This window comes from Petaurus breviceps, unplaced genomic scaffold (genome assembly GCF_028583685.1).
Source record: "Petaurus breviceps papuanus isolate PSGF00001 unplaced genomic scaffold, PetGlider_PUasm1.0 400, whole genome shotgun sequence".
In the NCBI taxonomy this organism is placed as follows: domain Eukaryota; kingdom Metazoa; phylum Chordata; class Mammalia; order Diprotodontia; family Petauridae; genus Petaurus; species Petaurus breviceps.
This window is the reverse complement of record NW_027186316.1, coordinates 6,604,345-6,622,953: the sequence shown is the minus strand read 5'-3', so window position 1 is coordinate 6,622,953 and position 18,609 is coordinate 6,604,345. Positions and strand designations below refer to the sequence as shown.

Here is an 18,609-nt window from a genome sequence, read left to right as displayed (position 1 = left end):
TCAAGTTGATGCCATATGGATCAGTTGGAGGAACTAGGGGTATTTATCCTGGAAAAGAGGAGACCTATGTTGCAGGGAGGGGAGAGGATGAGAGGAATGATGGCTGGCTTCAAGTATTTGGGTGAGAGTTGCAGAGACACAAATTTAGGCTAAATGTAAGAAACATTTGCTAACAATTTAGAGCTGCCCAAAAGTGGAATGGGGAAGTCCCAAGTTCCATAGGATCCTACATCTAGAGCTAGAAGGTGTCCTAGAGGACAGCTACTCCAACATCCTCATTTAACAGAGGAGGAAACTGAAGCCCAGGGAGAGGAATTCACTTGTCCTAATAAGTAAATAGAAATAAATAAATAAATTGGAGAGTCAGAATTTGAATTCAGGTCTTCTTCAAATCTGGTGTTCTTTCTTCTGTACTTTTGTAAGCAGGATTCTTTTTTTAAGTACAAGTCAGACTAGATGACCTCTGAGTTTCCTTGTATTGTACCTGGGACATCATCTTACTCTCAGTGCAGGTTTCCAGGAAACAGCTACCCCAGAATCAAGGTTCTTCATCTCCATGAGCCCCCACCAATATGTTTACCTCTAATAGTCTGCCAGAGGATACAACTAGTTCAGCGCAATCATGAAATGCCATAGTAAGAAATAGAGCACTATCACACCTCCCACAAATATATACACCATCAGTGGGAAGAGTAGCACATTGGTGGAGGGGCTCACCACTGGCAGAAGGGTAACGCAGACCTCTGCTGCTTCAGGGCTGGCAATATCTTCCAGGGGCTTCCGCTGGGCCTGCTTCTTCCTGGTCTCTGCTGGATATGTAGCCTCTAGTGAATAGCCTTTTCTGCCTGGATTCCACCAGCATGTGGCTGTTCTGCTTTTTGGCTTCTAGCTTCAGTTGAAATTTTTCACTATAGAGTTCTTTTTGCTGTGCTCTCTTAATTCAAAGCCAGAGGCTATATATGTATATAATATGAATATATATATACATATGTAATATATAATATAAAAATATATCTATATAATCCTCTTTTAGAGGTCCCAGCTAGGCCTTGGATGACCAAAAGTACTGAGGAAGGAAAAAAAAACAAACCCAAACCTTTCTTATATTTTTTTTTTCTTTTTGGGATCTCAGGCCCTGGTACCCAGCTCTTTAGAACAAAGGATGAGACACTTCTATCTAAGTAGCTATTACACTCAGGCTTAAGTCTCTCTTCAGATTGAACTTTCCCATGCTGGGGCTTTGGTATAGCTCCTGCTCAGCATTTTATACATTTCCTCATTTTCATCTCTGAAGGCTAGGCTCTATCCCTTCTCTTTATCCACATAAGGGCTATTAACTTAATAATTAACATATAGCTCTGGGTTCCTAGCTGCCCAGCTTTCTAACTCCAAGCCCCCTCCCCCATCAATCAACAAGCATTTATTTGTTTTCATCTATTTATTGTCTCCCATGTAGATGTTTCATGGTACCCTCACGATGTGAGGAGAAAGCGAGGAAGGCCTCCGGCACATTGGGTGGATCTCCCTGTGGAGAACTTTTGGGAGAACATGGACCGAGTCTCTCAGGATGGGCAGGCATGGATGGGTTGTGATCTGCATCCCTGGAGTGAACTCCTAAATGATGTGATCCAAGATCCATTTGAATATGTAGATGAGTCAGAAGGAAAAAGCACCCAAGAGACAAACCTAAGCCCAAGGGGCAAGATCTTGGTCTCTTCCACCTGCCTCGACACCCTCCTAACCCTTCAGATGTAGTTACTGCCACTCAGGCTGGCAAAGGCTTTGAGCTCCCCCTTAAACTGCCACCTCTTAAGATTGGGATTCGGTGAGTAAGGGAATGATCAGAGTAAGGTAGGATTAATCAGGTAAAGTTTCTTAGAAGTGCATCTTCTGTTTGAGCTTAGATCAAGACAAAAAATCTTGATAGAGAGTGGCGTAGGACTGCCCAGAGGCAATCTCTGGGATAAAATTCAAACCACTGGGCCTGGCATCTAAAGCCATCCCCAAGTCTGATTCCTGCCTATCTTTCCAGTCTTATTTCTTCTTAATCATTATTCACTTTGGTGCAGTCTCCAGTCAATTAACAAGCATTTATTAAGTACTTACATTGTGCCAGGCACTGTGCTAAGTGCTTGGGATACAAAGAGAGACAAAAACATGGTCTCCACCCTCAAGGATCTCGCGTTCTAATAGGGTAGAGAAGATGCAAATGATGCACATACAGTGGAAATAGAAGGTATTCTCCGAGGGAAGTCTCTAGAAGCTGGGGGGACCAGGAACGGCCTCCTGTAGAAGGTGGAATTTGAGCTGAGTTTGAAAGGAAGCCGAGGGGAGTTAGGAGGCAAAGACTGAGGAGGGAGAGCATTCCTGTCGTGGGGGATGATCAGTGCAAATGCTCAGAGGTGGGAGATGGAATTTCATGTGTGAGGAGCAGCAAGTAGCTGAAGTAGCTTGATCTTGGGGTCCATGGAGGGGAGGAAAGTGTAGGAAGGGGCCAGGTTAGGAAGTGCTTTAAATGCCCCCCAAACTACTAGCTGTTCCTCAAATGTTATGCCACTCCTATTTCTGGGCTCTCCCACAAGCTTTATCTCAGGCCTGAATCCACTCCCTTCTCAGACCTTTTAGCATCCTTCAAGGCTCACCTCAGGTGCCTCCTTCTCCATGAGGCCCTCCCAGATCCCTACCACCTCCCACCCCCCAGTCATTAAGGAACTCTCCTCAAATGACCTTCTATTGACTTGCCTCTGAGTGTCAGATGGATCTCCAGGTACCTCGTAAGGTCTTTGAGGGCATGGCCTGCTTCCTTTTTTGGTTCTATGCGCAATGCTTTGCTCGACATTTGAGTTGAATTTGGGAAAAGGAAATATTTAACCTTTGGGGTAGTTCTTGGCTGCATCTAACTATGACATGGTTCTAAACTTTCCATTTCTTTTCAAAGCTGATCATCTGCGTCTAGTCAACCACGACGCAAGTTCTGTGGCAGTGGATGTCCTTCCCCAGCTTGACAACCCCGCATTCGAAGCAGATGAGACTCCCATTCATCCAATTAAGTCCTGAAATGTGTACCAGTGGAAAGCTCGACCCTTTGGTTAAAGATAGAATTGCCAACCAGAGTCCATTTTGCTATTAATGACCTGGTTTAACATAGCAGGGATACTGGAGATGTTAAGATTATTTAATAGATCACGCTTAAATGGCTCATCATATTTATCCTATTAAACTATCTCATTTTCCACCAGCTCATGTTAACACTTCATAGGTAAGATTCCTCTCAACAGTTTGTGATGGAGACTTCCAGTGTTCAGGAGAGCTTTTCAAAGGATTGTTTTTGCATTAGCGACAATTTCTTAGGAAAAAGTTGCCGTTTAAATATGGAGCAGCCAAAATTACATAGCTTACGGTAGCCCCTTCCTTGCGTTAAAGAAAAAAAATCTGTTGGAGACTATAAAGACATCAGTTTTTCTCCAAATGGGTCTATTGATCTGATCTTAAAATCAATGCAAGCATTAGATATATAACTGTTTAATGAAACACATACTTTACCCACATTAAATTCATAGCCACATAAATTGATTAACATTAAAATTCAGTCCCCATTTAGTAATTTCTGGTTCACACAAGCAGGTTAAACAGAAATTCCTGAGTGAAATATCTGTTGTCAGACACAGATGAATTCACCAACAGAATCTGGAAGAATCTGGCATATTTTCTAGTCAAAATTCTACTAAAAGAAAAGACCCCTTAGGAAAAAAATCAACTCCAATTCCATGAGCATTCAATTCACAGACTGTGTACCCATCCCAAACTTGACTTATGAGATTTTTAAAAAGCACACTACATAAATTGGCGCAAAATTTTAAATATGAGTGTAGGAGAATATGATGGTCCAGCTGGTATATTAATTTTAGTCTGCAAGAATGAGTCTACAGAATGGCTTGTGTTCTTGGAGGTGGTGACATTCAAATTGAGTTGAAATTGTGAGATTGAAACCGAAATTCTTTAATGTAGCTATAAGCTTGTTAGATAGATTTTCTTGGAGTTTGAGAGAGAATGGAGAGGATGCCAGGTGCCTTAATATAAAGTTTGCTTCATCCACCAAAGCTAACTAGTGAGACTTTAAATGCACTTTATTTTTATTCTCTGTGGCTTAACTTTTACTTTAGAATGTTTTGCTTGGTTTTTAACCCTAGCTTGCAGAATTTCACCAACTAACGTGTTTTGTTTGATGTATTTGATATGAATGAAATCATCACATTCTAACTTGATATTGTGATTGAAGTACTGTAAATACACTCATGATTTATATTGACTTTCTTGGAAACTAATGTAAATAAGAAAATAAAAGTCATAGCATATTAAGTGTTTGTGCCTTCATTGAAAGGAGTAATCCTGTAATAAAGCTCAGATCTTCCTATCCAACAGCCAAGATACATGGTTGCCTGGCTTAGATCTCTATTGAAATCCTTGGAGATATTTAAAATGTAATCATAGATCTAGATGTGGAAGAGACCTCAGAAGCCATCTAGTCCAACAGCGGAGGAAACTAAGGCCCAGGGATGGAAAGGGACTTGCCCAAGGTCATACAAGGGATCATGGCTTTGGAACTGGGACTTCAGAAACCATCCCCTTCCTTTTAGAGAGGAGGAAACTGAGGCCCACAGAGGGGGAATGACTTACCCAAAGTCACACAGATAGTAAGTGGTAGAACAGGGATTCAAACCCAGGTTATCTGACTCCAGACCTAGCACCCCCTAGGTATATGTTTGTGGTAAGAGACAAGAACCTCATAATGGCTTTTGTTTAGGGGATTTGCACCTTAGGAGACCACATTCCCTGAGAAAATCTTGGACTTCTCAGGAGAGCATCCCACCCCAAGATCAGAAACATAAGGGTCCCCAAGGACTGCTAGCACTTAGACTGTTGGAGAGAACAAAGAATCAGATAGATTGGAGGTGGGTTAAGGATGAGAACACACTCCCATCTGACATTGCCTCCATCGTGAATTGATATTTTTTAGAATATAGCTCAGAAGAACTTAGGGAAGTTGAGGTAAGCCCTCCCCATTATTATTGATAAACTTGAGACAATAGTGATTTTATTACCCTTCCAGCTGTTTCTGTTGAGCTGTGTGATTATATGCCAGAAACCCCTTGGACAATTGACTACACAAGTACAAATAAACTCAGTGAATGCGTTCATATGTAAATCATTTTTGAAACAGTGGAACAGGTTTAAATTGACTATGGAAACTTATTAATAATACCATGTTTGGCTTTTTCCTATAAAGCTGCAATTTCACCCATCTAGTTTGCTTAAAATAGGGCATAACCACAGATATTATCAACATTGTGATCATTAACACTTCAATATTTGAATGAGAACATGATTTCACGGGGTTCCTCAACAATGGAACTGTCCCCCCCATAGGACCATGGTGGGATCTTGGATCATAGGTTTACAGCTGGAAGGGAGTTTAGAGGCTATCTAATCCAATCCTCTCATTTTACAGATGAGGAAACTGAGGTCCATAGAAGTGAAATTAATGGAATCCTGATAAAGCTGCCCTCAGCCCCAATATCCTAAATTCATTATAGGCTCCACTGAACAGCAGGCCCACTGTACCTACCTAGCCCACCCCCCCAATGTCCTAACTTCTTCATATATGCCTCACTGCTCACTATAATAACAGGTGTGTCCCTGAACTCTTAGTTCTCACAGAAACAGCAGGTGTGTCCATATGATGGGAACCCAGCTACTACCTCTACCTGGTCACTGCCCTCAGACCCATTCCCACAGAAACAGGTGTGTTCTTGTATTCAGTCACAATCACACCATCCATCTAGCCCAAGACAGGACCACAATACCTATCTTGACCAGACAGGACCACAATAGCTGGCCAATTAGAGGGCAGCATGACCACAATGTTTAACCACTCAACCACAGAGGGGACCTCTCCTCCATTACCTAATCCCTTAACAAACTCCTCCTGCCTTTGTAATATTAATGATATTCCTCTATTCTATGTAAATTTCTGTTATGTAATTGCATCTTTACCCTATAAAAATCCATCTTGCTTTCTCTCAAGTGGCTGGTTCTTCTTGGAATTTAGCCTACTTCATGAGAGGTGTCAATCTCAATAAATGCCTATACTTGGATTAGAGGTGATCTGACTTGGAATTCTTTGAAATGGTTCCACCACAACAAAATGATTTGTCCAAGGTTGAATAGCATCTTAGGCAGGACTAGAATTTGGGTCAAGGGCTCTGTCTGCTGGTACATCTAGCTACTGCCTCATCAATGTAGATATTTTTCCCTAGTGATACAGATCCCAACCCATCCCTGCCTGCCTATCCTGAGTGCCTCTGTCCATGTCCTCCCATAAGTCTGCCACAGGGAGTCCACCCAACATGCCGGGAACCTTCCTCATTTTCTCTTGACATTGTGAGGGTAGCAATGGTGTACACAGACTGCACAGTGGCCTATTCCTTGGGTTCACCACATGACAGGCCCGTTTTATTTATCATTCACATTTCTTCAATATCTTCATAATTCCTTGTTTATAATAAGTTACAGCCTACTCATACTCATCATGAACCTGTCCATTGCCCTTTGGGCAATTTTTACTTTCAATTATTTGAAGACTACAGTATTTAATGCCTGATAGTCACACAATAACACTGAAAAAATTATTGGTATAAAAATATAGACCTTCATTTCAGGAAGAAATTTAAGGATATTTTTTTAAGCTTCATGATTTTTTCCAGCTTCATTCAGCAGCTCATCTGTAGGAGCAAAGGCAACAGATAGTAGGAATGTTCCAAGTTTGAGACTTGGAAGGGTAAGATTAACAGTACAATAAGGGGCAAGGGATTCAAGAGGACAGTGTAGAGTTGAACTGGTTCACCAAGGGGTCAAGATGGAGAAGGGGGCGAGTGCAGGGGTGGTGGCCTGGGAGAGGACTGAGGGGTGGAGAGATTAGAAATCATGGTATGGACCAAGAACAGGGTTTAGGATTGGAAGGAACAGGGAGAGATAGAAAGCCAATAAATTATGATCAGATAAGGTATAGCAGCAAGCACCCTAGCATACCCAGGATGGCTGTTAGCATAGGTTCTTTGATTTGCTTTTGTAAAGGAAAGCAACTCAAAAAGGGGTTAACCATCTTACTTTAATCAAACATATATCATTTACCTAGTTCAGGGGAAAAAGTCAGCACCCTGAACTTCAGAGAAAATACAAACAGAAATTACAAGCAGACAAAAAATACAGACAGAAACAGAACAGACAGGGCTTCTAACTGTCAGACCATTGCATACATACAGTGTTAGTTACCAGAGAAAGAAGCACCAACTTCTGGGTTTTCAAAGCCTGGGGCTCAACAGCTGCCCAGAATCTCATCTGGCCAAATCATACAATTCTTCCCATGAGTGAGCCCCAAAGCAAAACCTCACCTCAGGGTATATATAGCCTTCTCCAGGGTCAGAGAACATTACAACCCTCATGACCCACTGCCCAATTACAAAGTAACAAGGTGTGGGCATTCCTGAAAAACAAGCCTCCCACCACGGGCTCCATGTGACCACATTAAGCCTTTTAGGGGGCAGAGTATATTTTCAAATGAGGGAAGGTCCTCAAAATCACCTAAGCCTATTAAGGGGCAGGGAAGATCTTCAAATTCCCATTACCATTACATATGGGAATTTCAGAATTCATGAATATGGAAATGAACACTTGTGGGTGGTGGCAAGATCAAGGGTATGACCATCTCTGTATAGCTGAGGTAAGGTGGGAGGTAAGTTGAGGAACTGGGAGGTTAGGGTGTTTGAGGGAGTATCAATATATACATCAAAGTCCCCTAATAGAAGAGCAGGAGTTGGGAAGAAGAGAAAGACTGTGAGCCAGATACTGAACTCATTAAGGAAAAAAGGTCAGTGTCCTGGAGGGTTGTAGACAATGGCTAACAGATCAGGTGGTTGAGTGATCCTCAAGGGAGAAGAGGTTACTGAGTGATGGAGGTAGAGGGTGAGTCTGGAAGTGGCACTGGGGAGTAAAGACTGTTCCAATTCCTCCACTTTGACCAGGGAGCAGGGGGAATGAGTAAAAATTCTTGAAAGGGAGACCAGGGAGGCTGTGTGATCAGGAGGCAGCCAGGTCTCAGTGAAAGCCAGAAGATGGAAAGGGTGGGAAAGGAAAAGTTTTAAGATGAAAGCAAGTTTGTCACCTAAAGGGCAAACCTTTCAGAGATCACAGTGGAAGGGGTAGGTAGCCTTAGAGTGGGACATGGAGAGGTTGGGCTGAGGAGAATGGGCAGAAGGGATGGGGCAGTGGGGGGTGGAGAACAAGTTTTAATGATGACAGCTAGGGTTCAGAATCACTGCAGTGGGGGAAGGGCATGACCAGAGAAAAATTTCTTAATCACTGAGGAATGAATTAAGATGGGTTTTCCTTTTTTTTTTTTTCGATGGGGGAAGACAGGGCAATTGGGGTTAAATGACTTGCCCAAGGTCACATGGCTAGTAAGTATTAAGTGTCTGAGGCTGTATTTGAACTCAGGTCCTCCTGACTCTAGGGTCAGTGTTCTATTCACTATGCCACCTAGCTGCCCCTAAGATAGGTTTTCAATGTCCATGGGAGTTTGGTCTCAGGATAATGTTCTCTCAGGGTCTTAGGTAGATCAGATGAGTGAGCCAGTGCTGAGAGCAGAAGGAATGGTGTTATTCCCCTTCCCTCCAAGGCTGGAGACCAGTGTGATGAGCTTTTTGTGCCCTAAGAAATGATGAAATGGATCATTTCAGAGGAAATTGGAGAGATACGTATAAACTAATCCAGAGTAAACTCAACAGAACCGGGAGAACATTTACTTAATCTCATTTTTTAAATTGTATTTTTACATGCTTTTATTTAAAATATTGAGGTTCAAATTCTCTCCTTCTCTCCAGCTCCTCCCCCAGTCTTTGAGGAGGCAAGCAATATGATACCCAATATACATGTGAAGTCATGCAAAACATATGTATATATTATCCATGTTGCAAAGAAAAAGTGAAAAGCAATAAGCTTCAATATGCACTCAGAATTCATCAGTTCTCTCTCTGGAGGTGGATAATGTTTTTCATCATGAGTCCTTTGGAATTGTCTTGGATCATTGTATTGATCTTCTACAATTGATCATCATTACAATATTACTGTTACTGTACACAATGTTCTCCTGGTTCTATTCACTTCACATTGCATCAGTTCACTTAAGTCTTCCCAACTTTTTTGCAGGATAAAAACATTCCTTTTGTTTAATGCTAAAATCGCTTTCTTCTTGGGTGGTGGTTCCCCCACTCCTCCACTTTATAGTTTGCTTCCCCCCCATTTTTAAAAAAACATCCTCTTCATCATTTCTTAACAGCATAATAGTATTCTATCACAATCATTTACCACAACTTGTTCAGTCATTCCCCAATTGATGGACACCCCTTCAATTTCCATTTCTTTGTCACACAAAAAAAACTGCTATAAATATTTTTTGTACATATAGGTCCTTTTCCTTTGATCTTTTTGGGATACAGACATAGTAGTGGTAGGAGACAAATTTTTACAATCTATACAATTTATAGAGATAAACAACCTGGAAGACTTTAGAACTTTGATCATTATAATGATAAACCATGAGTCCAAAAGGATAAAGGTGAAACATACCACTGACTTCCTGCCAAAGAGGTGACAAATTTAAAATGAAAAAGGAGAGTTACATTTTTGGACACTATTGAGGTGGGAATTTATTTTCTAGGCTACGCAGCTGTGCAGCTGTGTAGTGAGGGATTTGTTTTGTGGGTTACTTGTTTTTTGTTTGCTCAATTGGGGAAGGGGAATAGTGGAAGAGACAGATTGTTTTTTAAAAGCTTTTTAATTTTGAACTACAAATTAATAATACAAATACAAATAAACTTTTAAAAAAGATCTGTGGGCAACTGCAAGATCTAGTGTGTGACCATCCCTACATGTGGCTGAGATAGAGTAAAAGGTCATGGGACTTAAGAAGGTTGAGGAACTGGGAGGGTAGGGAGTTTGAAGTATATTAAAGTAGCCAAGTATAAGGGCAGGAGTTGAGGAGGAGAGAAAGATGTTAAGCCAAGTTCTGACTTTCTTGAGAAAGGAAGGAGAATAAGGTGGGGGGTTGGTATACTACAGCTACCATAATTTTGATTGGGTAGAAAGTTTGAATTGAATGGACTTCAAAAGAAGAAAGGGCACTGAGTGAAAGAGACAAAGGGAGACTCTGGAAGTGACGATGGGAGCAAGGAGTATTCTTTGGTATTCCCTTTCCAGAACCAGTGTTTCTGTGTGGTAGGGGGAGATAGGAGAAAAGGTACAGCCAGTGCCAAAGAGAATAGCCAAGGATATATTGTCTTCAGAAGGGACCTAGATCTTAGTAAGGGCTAATTAGGTTTAAAAAAGAGTGGGAGAGAATAGTCCAGGATGAAGAGCAACCTTGTTCACTATGGAACAGGAATTCTAGAGGGCACAGTGGAAAGTATAGGCAGGGTTGGATTAGGACATGGGAATGAGAGAACATGAGGAGGGGTAGTGGAAAGTTTTCTCCTAAATGGCAACTGATTAATTATTACAGGAACAGGGAGAGAAATGAGAAGAGCCATAGGGATAATAGTGGGTGGCAGGTGTAGAAAGAAGTACATAGTCTCTGAGGGGTGTTGAAGAAAGCTGGACCACACCTGGGGGCTGTTCCTTCACTTGAGAGGCTGGTAGAGGGAGGTAAGGCTTGGGGGTGGGGGAGGTTGGTGGTTCTCCACTGAGGAGGATGTTAGTTGGCAACTGAGCCTGGGACTGCAGAGTTCAGATGACCTTGATCTTCTTCAGGATGTCTGATAGGGGAAGAGGTCATGACAAACCAACACATTAGTCATATCTGATAACCTCATTCTGCATCCATAAATCTACTGGAAGGAGGGAAGTCTGTTTCATCCCCAGTCTTCTGATAATTGCAATGGTCAAAATGTAATGCATAGTGCACACTTAGAGTCAATTTATCAATTTTATTTACCAATTTACCAGTAGCAATTTACCAATTTTATGCTAACTGGTGCCATGGAAATGCTAATTAGACTTACACATCTCAATGTATGCAAGCAACTAGGTGGCTCAGTAGATAAAGTGCTGAGCCTGGAGTCAGGAAGACCTCAGTTCAAATATGGCCTCAGACGTTTACTAGCTGTGTGACCCTGGGTAAGTCATTTAACCCTGTTTGCTTCAGTTTTCCTCATCTGTAAAACTGAGAAGGAAATGGCAAACCACAGCAGTATATTTCCTGAGAAAACCCCAAATGGGGTCATGAAGAGTCAGAAATGACTGAACAACAAACCTGAAAAAATGATGTCAACCATCCCCTCAAATCTTAGTGGCTGATTGGAGGGTGGATTGAAGTGGGAAGAGCCTTGAGGCAGGCAGACCCACCAGCAACCTATTGCAATAGTCCAGGTTATAAAACTCATTCTTACTACACAAGAATTCTGATGTCTTTCAGCGGTCATTGTGTATGTCATTTTCTTGGTCCAGTTGATACAAGTCTTCCCAAGTGTCTTTGAAGTCCTCAGAGACATCATTTCTTGCATGATAATAATACTTTATTGCATTTACATGAGAGGCAGCATAGCACCATGGATAGTAACTTGACTTTGGAGTCAGGAAGACCTGATTGAACATCTGACACATATTAGGTATGTGACCCTGGCAAGCACCATAGTTGTCCCAGGCAACTCTGCCAAGATTATGAGTGTCAGAAAAGGTGATGATCTGCATTGGTGAAGGGAGTTTCCTCATCTGGGAATTCCCTGTACCACTGAAATCCTAAGTCCTGTCCTTATCTGATCCACATACCACAATTGGTTCAACCATTTCCCAGTTGATGGATATCTATTTTGGTTCCAGGTTTTTTTTTTTTAATCACTGTCTTTCATTCTTGAAGAGGACCAAAATGACAGCACTATGCTGGAGTCAAGTTTCAGTGGGTCTGTCCGTGGCTAATCAGACCAATACAAACTCGGAATGCAAATAATCCATGTGAACATTTGGGATAGATTCTCTAAATTTGCACTTCTCATGTTTCTTTTGAGCTACTTCAATTCTGCTTTGTTCATAGAGCCCAGCCTCTTCTCTGAGGAGAAGGGCACGCCATGTTGGTGGGCCCTTGCCAATATCTTCCATGTCACACAATCCATTCCAAAGTTCTTAAGTGAGACCTTGAGCATGTCCTTGTATGGTTTCTTCTGACCACCACACGAATGCTTGCCCTGTGTGAGTTCTCCATAAAACAGTCTTTTGGGCAAGTGTACTTTTGGCACTCAAACAATGTGGCCAGCCCATCAGAATTGTGCTCTCTGTAGCAGAGTTTGAGTGCTTGGAAATTTAGTTCAAGTAAGAACCTTAGGGTCTGGAACCTTATCCTGCCAGGTGACCTTCAGAATCTTCCTAAGACCATTCAAATGGAAGTGACTCAACTTCCTAGCATGGCACTGTAGGTGGAACCATTGGTTACAGCAAATGGGGAAGTTCTGAATGCTGTGGCTGTGTTCAGTTACCTTGGCAGTGTACTTTCCAGGGATGTCAATGTTGATATTGAGGTTAATGTATGCATGGCCTGAGCTGGCTCAGTGTTTGGGAGGCTCTGAAGGAAAGTGTGGGAGAGAAGAGGGATTAGGCTGACAACAAAACCGAAGGTCTAGAGCGCCATGCTGCTGACCTCACTGTGGTATGCCTGGGAAACCTAGATCACTACCATAAATATTTACATATATATGTGTGTATATATATATATATATGAGACCCATTCATCTTTTAAGTAAGTTTTTCATAAACACATCATGCAAAGACAAAAGGTTACAAAAACACAAGAAAATGAAAATGAGGCCCCCAATTTGGGACAGGGTTTCCATTGTTCCATTTTAGTGACAGCAGCTGTGAGAATAGACTCCAAATGAAAGCAGTTTTTAGGTGTTTTTTTTGTTGTGTGTATTTTTCCAATATAGTTGAAATAGCTTATAAAGAAATTCTTTGCTCTTTCTCTGGCCAAACTCTCCCAGCTTGTGTCTCCTTTCTGGAGACTGAAGGGTAAGCCCCTCAAAGAAGTATCACCTCTCTATAATTATCCAGGGCCTAGGACCCCCCACCTCTCCCCTCATCATCAGATAAGACAGGGAGGGGCAGAGGACTGGACTCTCTATCTGCTCTTACTGCTTCTAAACGTTCCATTCCCAACCACCATTCTAGGATTAAAAGTCCTTCCTGAGACCACACCCCTCCCCTCCAGCCCAGAACAGATACCCTAAGGGAGAAAATATATTCAGCATAGTAGTGAGCCCAGAGGTAGAGTTGACTTTGTTGAAGATTGGAATATGAATAATTCAAACATACCTCACTCTTCTAGAATCAGACAGGTGTACCCCCCCTTCCATTTCTTGCTCAGGGATTCATAAATAAATTAACATTACCATTGCAACTGTAAAAGGAAGGGTGTGCCAATAGTTGCCCCATGACTGCACTGGGAATCCTCTTGTAGTGAGGTTCCTCCCCAGGGGGTGTCATTGTCTGGCTCATTGTCTGGCTCAAAAGGAAGCAGATTTGAACTGTCTAACCTCTTCTCCCCCAACCCTTCTTTAAGGGAGACCTTATTTCTTGCCAAGAAGAGAGGCAGGAAGTTGGGGCCAGAGGCTGCCACTCTATTCTCTTTAGAGAACAGGGGTACCAGGCTAGAATTACATCCATCTGCCTGCTCCCTGTAATGTTAATGGAACAGGAAGATCTTCCGTATCCATTAATAGGCCTATGTGACCACATGTGTCCATCACAGATGTCTTGCTGCTTTTACAGCTGATACACCCCAAGTCACATAGAGTCTAATGGGGGAGGAGCTTGCCTAAGGAGGAGTTTGCTTATGGGGAGGCTTGCTTACAGGGAGGCTTGCTTGTAGGAAGGCTCTCATACCTTTTGGTACTAAGCTAATGAGGCACTAAGTCACAAGGGTTGTGGTGCCTTCTGGCTTTGAGCCTATTAGTTGAAAACTATATATTCTGGAGGGTTGGTATATTGCTTTGGGGGCTTGCTCATGAGAAGAACCCTTTGATTCCCTGGATGGGACTCTGAGTAAACATTTGTTAAGAACTCCCCCACCCACCACCACCGCAACTACTCAGATGTTGGTGCTCTCCTGGTCTGGTGGTATATGTAGGGGGTTGTATTATTCTGTTTAGATAGTTGGAGCCCTGTCTATTGGATTCTTTCTTGGATACTCACTTCTTCCTACTTATCTGTAATTCAAGTAAGATTGTTGATCCCTTTAAAATTGTCTTTCCTTTAGAAAAGCAGATCAAAGAACCTATGCTAACAGGCCATCCTGGGTGTGCTAGGGTGCTTTCTAACACGCTCCCTTAAATATTATTAGTGCAAAGGATATCATTTTTCAGGTTCATTCTAACTATTGATTGCTGTTCATTATTTGGGGAAGCAGGACCTCAAGCCTTATATACAAGACTTGACCCCTTTCCCATCAAATATCAGTTCCACAACGAACACATATAGCACTTAGCCAAGAGAACTCATTTATCCAAATTAGTAGCAAAACAGGAACCAAAGTATCTATAGAAGAATATATACCAGAAAATAAAGAATGAAAGAGTTCTCCTATTGAGAGTGAAGTAAATCAATTCAACCAAGAAAGTCTTGGATCTCACCAAATAGGAAACTCCCTAAAATCTCTAGTGTAACAAGCTAGGTACAGGGACATGATGCTGGTTCCTCTCATGTTTTCTTGGAGTTTTTTCCTTCAGCAACCTGAAGTGCTGTGAGCTTCATCCATCTTCTCTCTTGAGGTTGGAAGCCAGAGCACCTGAAGTGACTGCAGGCCCAAAGAGAAGTGAAGACCTCTCCTAACTCCATCCCACCCCTCAGGTGCAGGAGATGGATCTCAGCCAATGAGAAAAAAGTCCCATACCAATGAGCTTTGGAGCTGGAGTTGCATTATAATTCTGTGGCATTGGTTGGCCAGGCCCAAACTTCTTTTCCCAGACACCGCTCCCTGCTCCCTGTGTCAATTTCATTCTTCTTAGGTCCCTGTTACTCTCTACCCTACTGTTCACTGTGCCCTTTGGAACTCACCAGTTCTATTGTTAATAAACTGTCATTGATATTAAATTTGTGCCTACTTTTTATTTAAATTCTTCCACCCTGTTGAATGTAAGATCCTTTGAGGGCAGGGCCTATTTCACTTTTGCCTTTAGACTCTTAGCATCTAGCATGAAGTCGGTGTTTGATAAATAATTGTTGAATTGAATTAGAAAGGTACATTTTGGGGCAGCCAGGTAGCACAGCGAGTAAGAGCATCGGCCCCAGTGTCGGGGTGACCTGGGATTGAATCCGGGCTCAGACACTTAGCACCCCCCCAGAAACACCTGGCCGTGTAACCTTGAGCAAGTTACTTAACCCCAATTGCTTTAAAAAAAAAGAAAGAAAGGTACTATTTTTCCGAGATTGAGGTGTTGCTCCAATTGCTGAAACTTTCTTTTCTCCTTGGGGAGAAGCATTATATAGAATCCTATATCTAGACCTTGAAGGGACTTGAGAAGTCATGTAGGGGATTAGAACCCCCTCAATTGACACAGGAGGAAACCAAGGTAGACAGAAGTGCAGTGACTTGTCTAAAGTCATGCAGTTACTAAGTGCAGCTGGGAGGCAGAGTGAATAAAACACTGGGCCTGAAATCAGGAAGACCTGTGTTCAAATTTAGCCTCCAACACTTACAAGCTATATGACCCTGGACATGTTCTTTAGCCTCTATATGCCTCAGTTTTCTCATCTGTAAAAATTGGAATAATTAATAGCACTTCCCTCACAGGGTTGTGAGAATGAGATGAAATAATATTTGTAAAGCACTTTGCAAACCTTTAAACATGATATAAACATTAGCCATTATCAGTAAGTGGCAGAGACAGGATTCAGACCAAGATCTTTTGACTCCATATCCAAGCCTCTTTTAACCAGGGCAAAGAATATTGAAGATAACCCATCTTTGGAAGAGGATTATGGGGAAATGGCAGACTAGGTCAGAAAATTCCAAGCACTCCAGATTTCCCCCCAACAAGACACCTTGGGGTGAATGTAGAACAGTAAAAATAAACAAGAGTTGGGGCAGAACAGTGGTCCTCCTGGGATGACAGGAGAACAAAAGAAACATCCCAGAAGAAAAATTCCAGGATTGAGGTTTGGTCCCTGTGAAGAATAAACACCTCCAGGCTAGTTCCCATAAAACAGCAAGCCGGGAGCCCTGGAGTGAGCTGGGTTGGGAGGTTGCCTGGGCCCTAGCCACAGGAATTTTCACTTCCCAGACAGTGTGGGGAGTCAGGTGTCTAAGCAGGGAAATATTGAAGGAACCTCAAGGGACCAAGGGACCTAAGGGACCAAGCCCCTCTGTGCTGCTAAGACACAGTCCTGAGCAAGAAGGAACCAGCAATGGTGAGTGCAGAAGCAATGGGGTGGGGATGCTGCTGCTTATGGACACTTACAGGAGGGTGGAGATTTTGGTTTCAGTTCCAGGCCAGAGAGGAGAATTGAAGGAGGACCTTCAATTGAGGCCAGAGGCACCATCGCCAATACCCCAGAACTAGAGGTAATTACAACAAGTTGTTATAAATAATTTTTTTAAAATGAGCAGGCAAAGGAGAAAGAACCTAAGCATAGAAAACTACTATGGGAATAGGGAAGACTGGAGTTCATCTTCAGAGGAGGATAAAGAAGCAAAAAAAAAGCCTGTCCTACCCCAAAGAGAAATGTCAAATGGTCACCTGCCCAGAAAGAATTCATAGAACTTTAAAAAGACTTTACAAATCAAATGAGATAGAGGAAAAAATTTTATAATAAGAACAATCTAAGAAGATTATAAAAAGAAAGTTAACCAACTGGGAAAGGAGATCCATAATCTTAAGGAAGAAAATGACTCCTTAAAAATTAGAATTGGGCAAGAAGCCAGTGAAGCTATGAGACCAAAAATAACAAAACAAAATATAAAGAATGACAAAATAGAAGAGAATGTGAAACATCTCATAAGAAAAACAACTGATCTAGAGAGCAGATCAAGAAGAAAAAAAATATAAGAATAATCGGACTACCTGAAAGCTACAATCAAAAAAAAAAAATCTTTTTTTTTTTTTGCCTTTTTGGAGGGCAATTGGGGTTAAGTGACTGTAATGGGAATGCAAATTTGGAAGATCTTCCCTGCCCCTAGGCTAAAGTGCACCTGAAGCCTGGGGTGGGAGGCTTGTTTTTCAGTAGATACTTCTTGATTGGCCAGTGAGTCAATAAGGTTGTTACATTCTCTGAGCCAGGAGAAGGGTATATAAGCCCTGATGTGTAGCTTTGTTTTGGGGGCTCACTTTGAGAAGTGTTCTGTGATTTGATCTGTGTTCTGAAAAGCCGTTGTCCAGAGCCCCCCCAGCTTTGAAAAACCCAGATGTTGACTGGGTATGGATGTAATGGTTGGACAGTTTGGAAATCTGTCTACTTGATCTGTTTCTGTCTTGATAATTCTGTCTGTATACTTTGAAGTTCGGGGTGCTGACCTTTTCCCCTGAACAAGGTAAATGATATATGTCTGACTGATTAAAGTAAGCTTGTTAACCCATTTTGAGTTGCTTTCCTTTAACAAAGCAGATCCAAGAACCTGTGCTAGCAGCCACCCTGGGAACGCCGGGGTGCTTGCTGCTACAGTGACTTGCCCAAGGTTACAAGGCTAGTTTTTTGTGTGGGTGTTGTGTCTGAGGCTGGAACCAAGTGTCTGAGGCTGGAATTGAACTCAGATTCTCCTGACTCCGGGGCCGGTGCTTTACTCACTGTGCCACCTAGCTGCCCAACAAAAAAAGAATCTTGATACAGTAATACAAGAAGTAATTAAAGAAAAATGTCCTGAAGCATTAGAACGGGGGCGGGGGGCAAAATAGAAATAGAAAAGAAATATATCAATCACCTGAAAGAGATCCTATGAGGAAAACCTACAGGAATATCATAGCTAAATTCCGAAACCCCCAGCTCAAGGAGAAAATATTATGAGAAACAAGAAAAAAAATTCAAATATGGTGGAGCCACAATGAGAATCACACAAGACCTAGTGGCAGTGACCCTAAAAGACCACAGGTCTTGGAACATAATATATCAAAGAGCAAAAGAACTGAGGTTGTGGCTGAAAATATCAAACCCAACAAAGTTAAGTAGAATCTTGAATGAAAAAAATGGGCATTCAATAAATTGCCAGACTTTCGGGATTTTATTGCAAAAGACCTGAACTTAAGGGAAAATCTGACATACAAGACCCAAGAGAAATACAAGGTAAATATCAAAGACTAATTACAAGGGACTCAATAAGGACAGACTGTTTACTTTTTAAATGAGGAAATGTAAACTGTATGTCTAAGATTGTAATTAATAATTGATCAGTTTGAAAGAAAGATTGAGGTAGAGCTGAGTATGATAGGATTCTAAAAGGCAATACTGTCTAGGAAAAGGTAAAAAGAGTAAATATCTTATACAAATGAGGTGCTAGTGGAAGAACTGACACAGAGGAAA

General features: G+C 41.9%; 2 protein-coding genes across 4 annotated transcripts in view; one reads left to right on the top strand and one right to left on the bottom strand.

The window, feature by feature from the left end:
• Positions 1-4,359, top strand: part of RNF128 (ring finger protein 128) — a 126,908-nt gene extending 122,549 nt beyond the window's left edge. For all 3 annotated transcript variants that reach the window (XM_069100468.1, XM_069100469.1, XM_069100470.1), the window contains exon 7: positions 2,939-4,359. In XM_069100468.1, coding sequence (XP_068956569.1) covers positions 2,939-3,057 — 119 coding nt within the window. In that variant the 3' untranslated portion in view covers positions 3,058-4,359. The remainder of the gene's footprint in view (positions 1-2,938) is intronic.
• Positions 1-18,609, bottom strand: part of LOC138171013 (NTF2-related export protein 2-like) — a 296,615-nt gene that overhangs the window by 195,230 nt on the left and 82,776 nt on the right. The window lies entirely within an intron of this gene.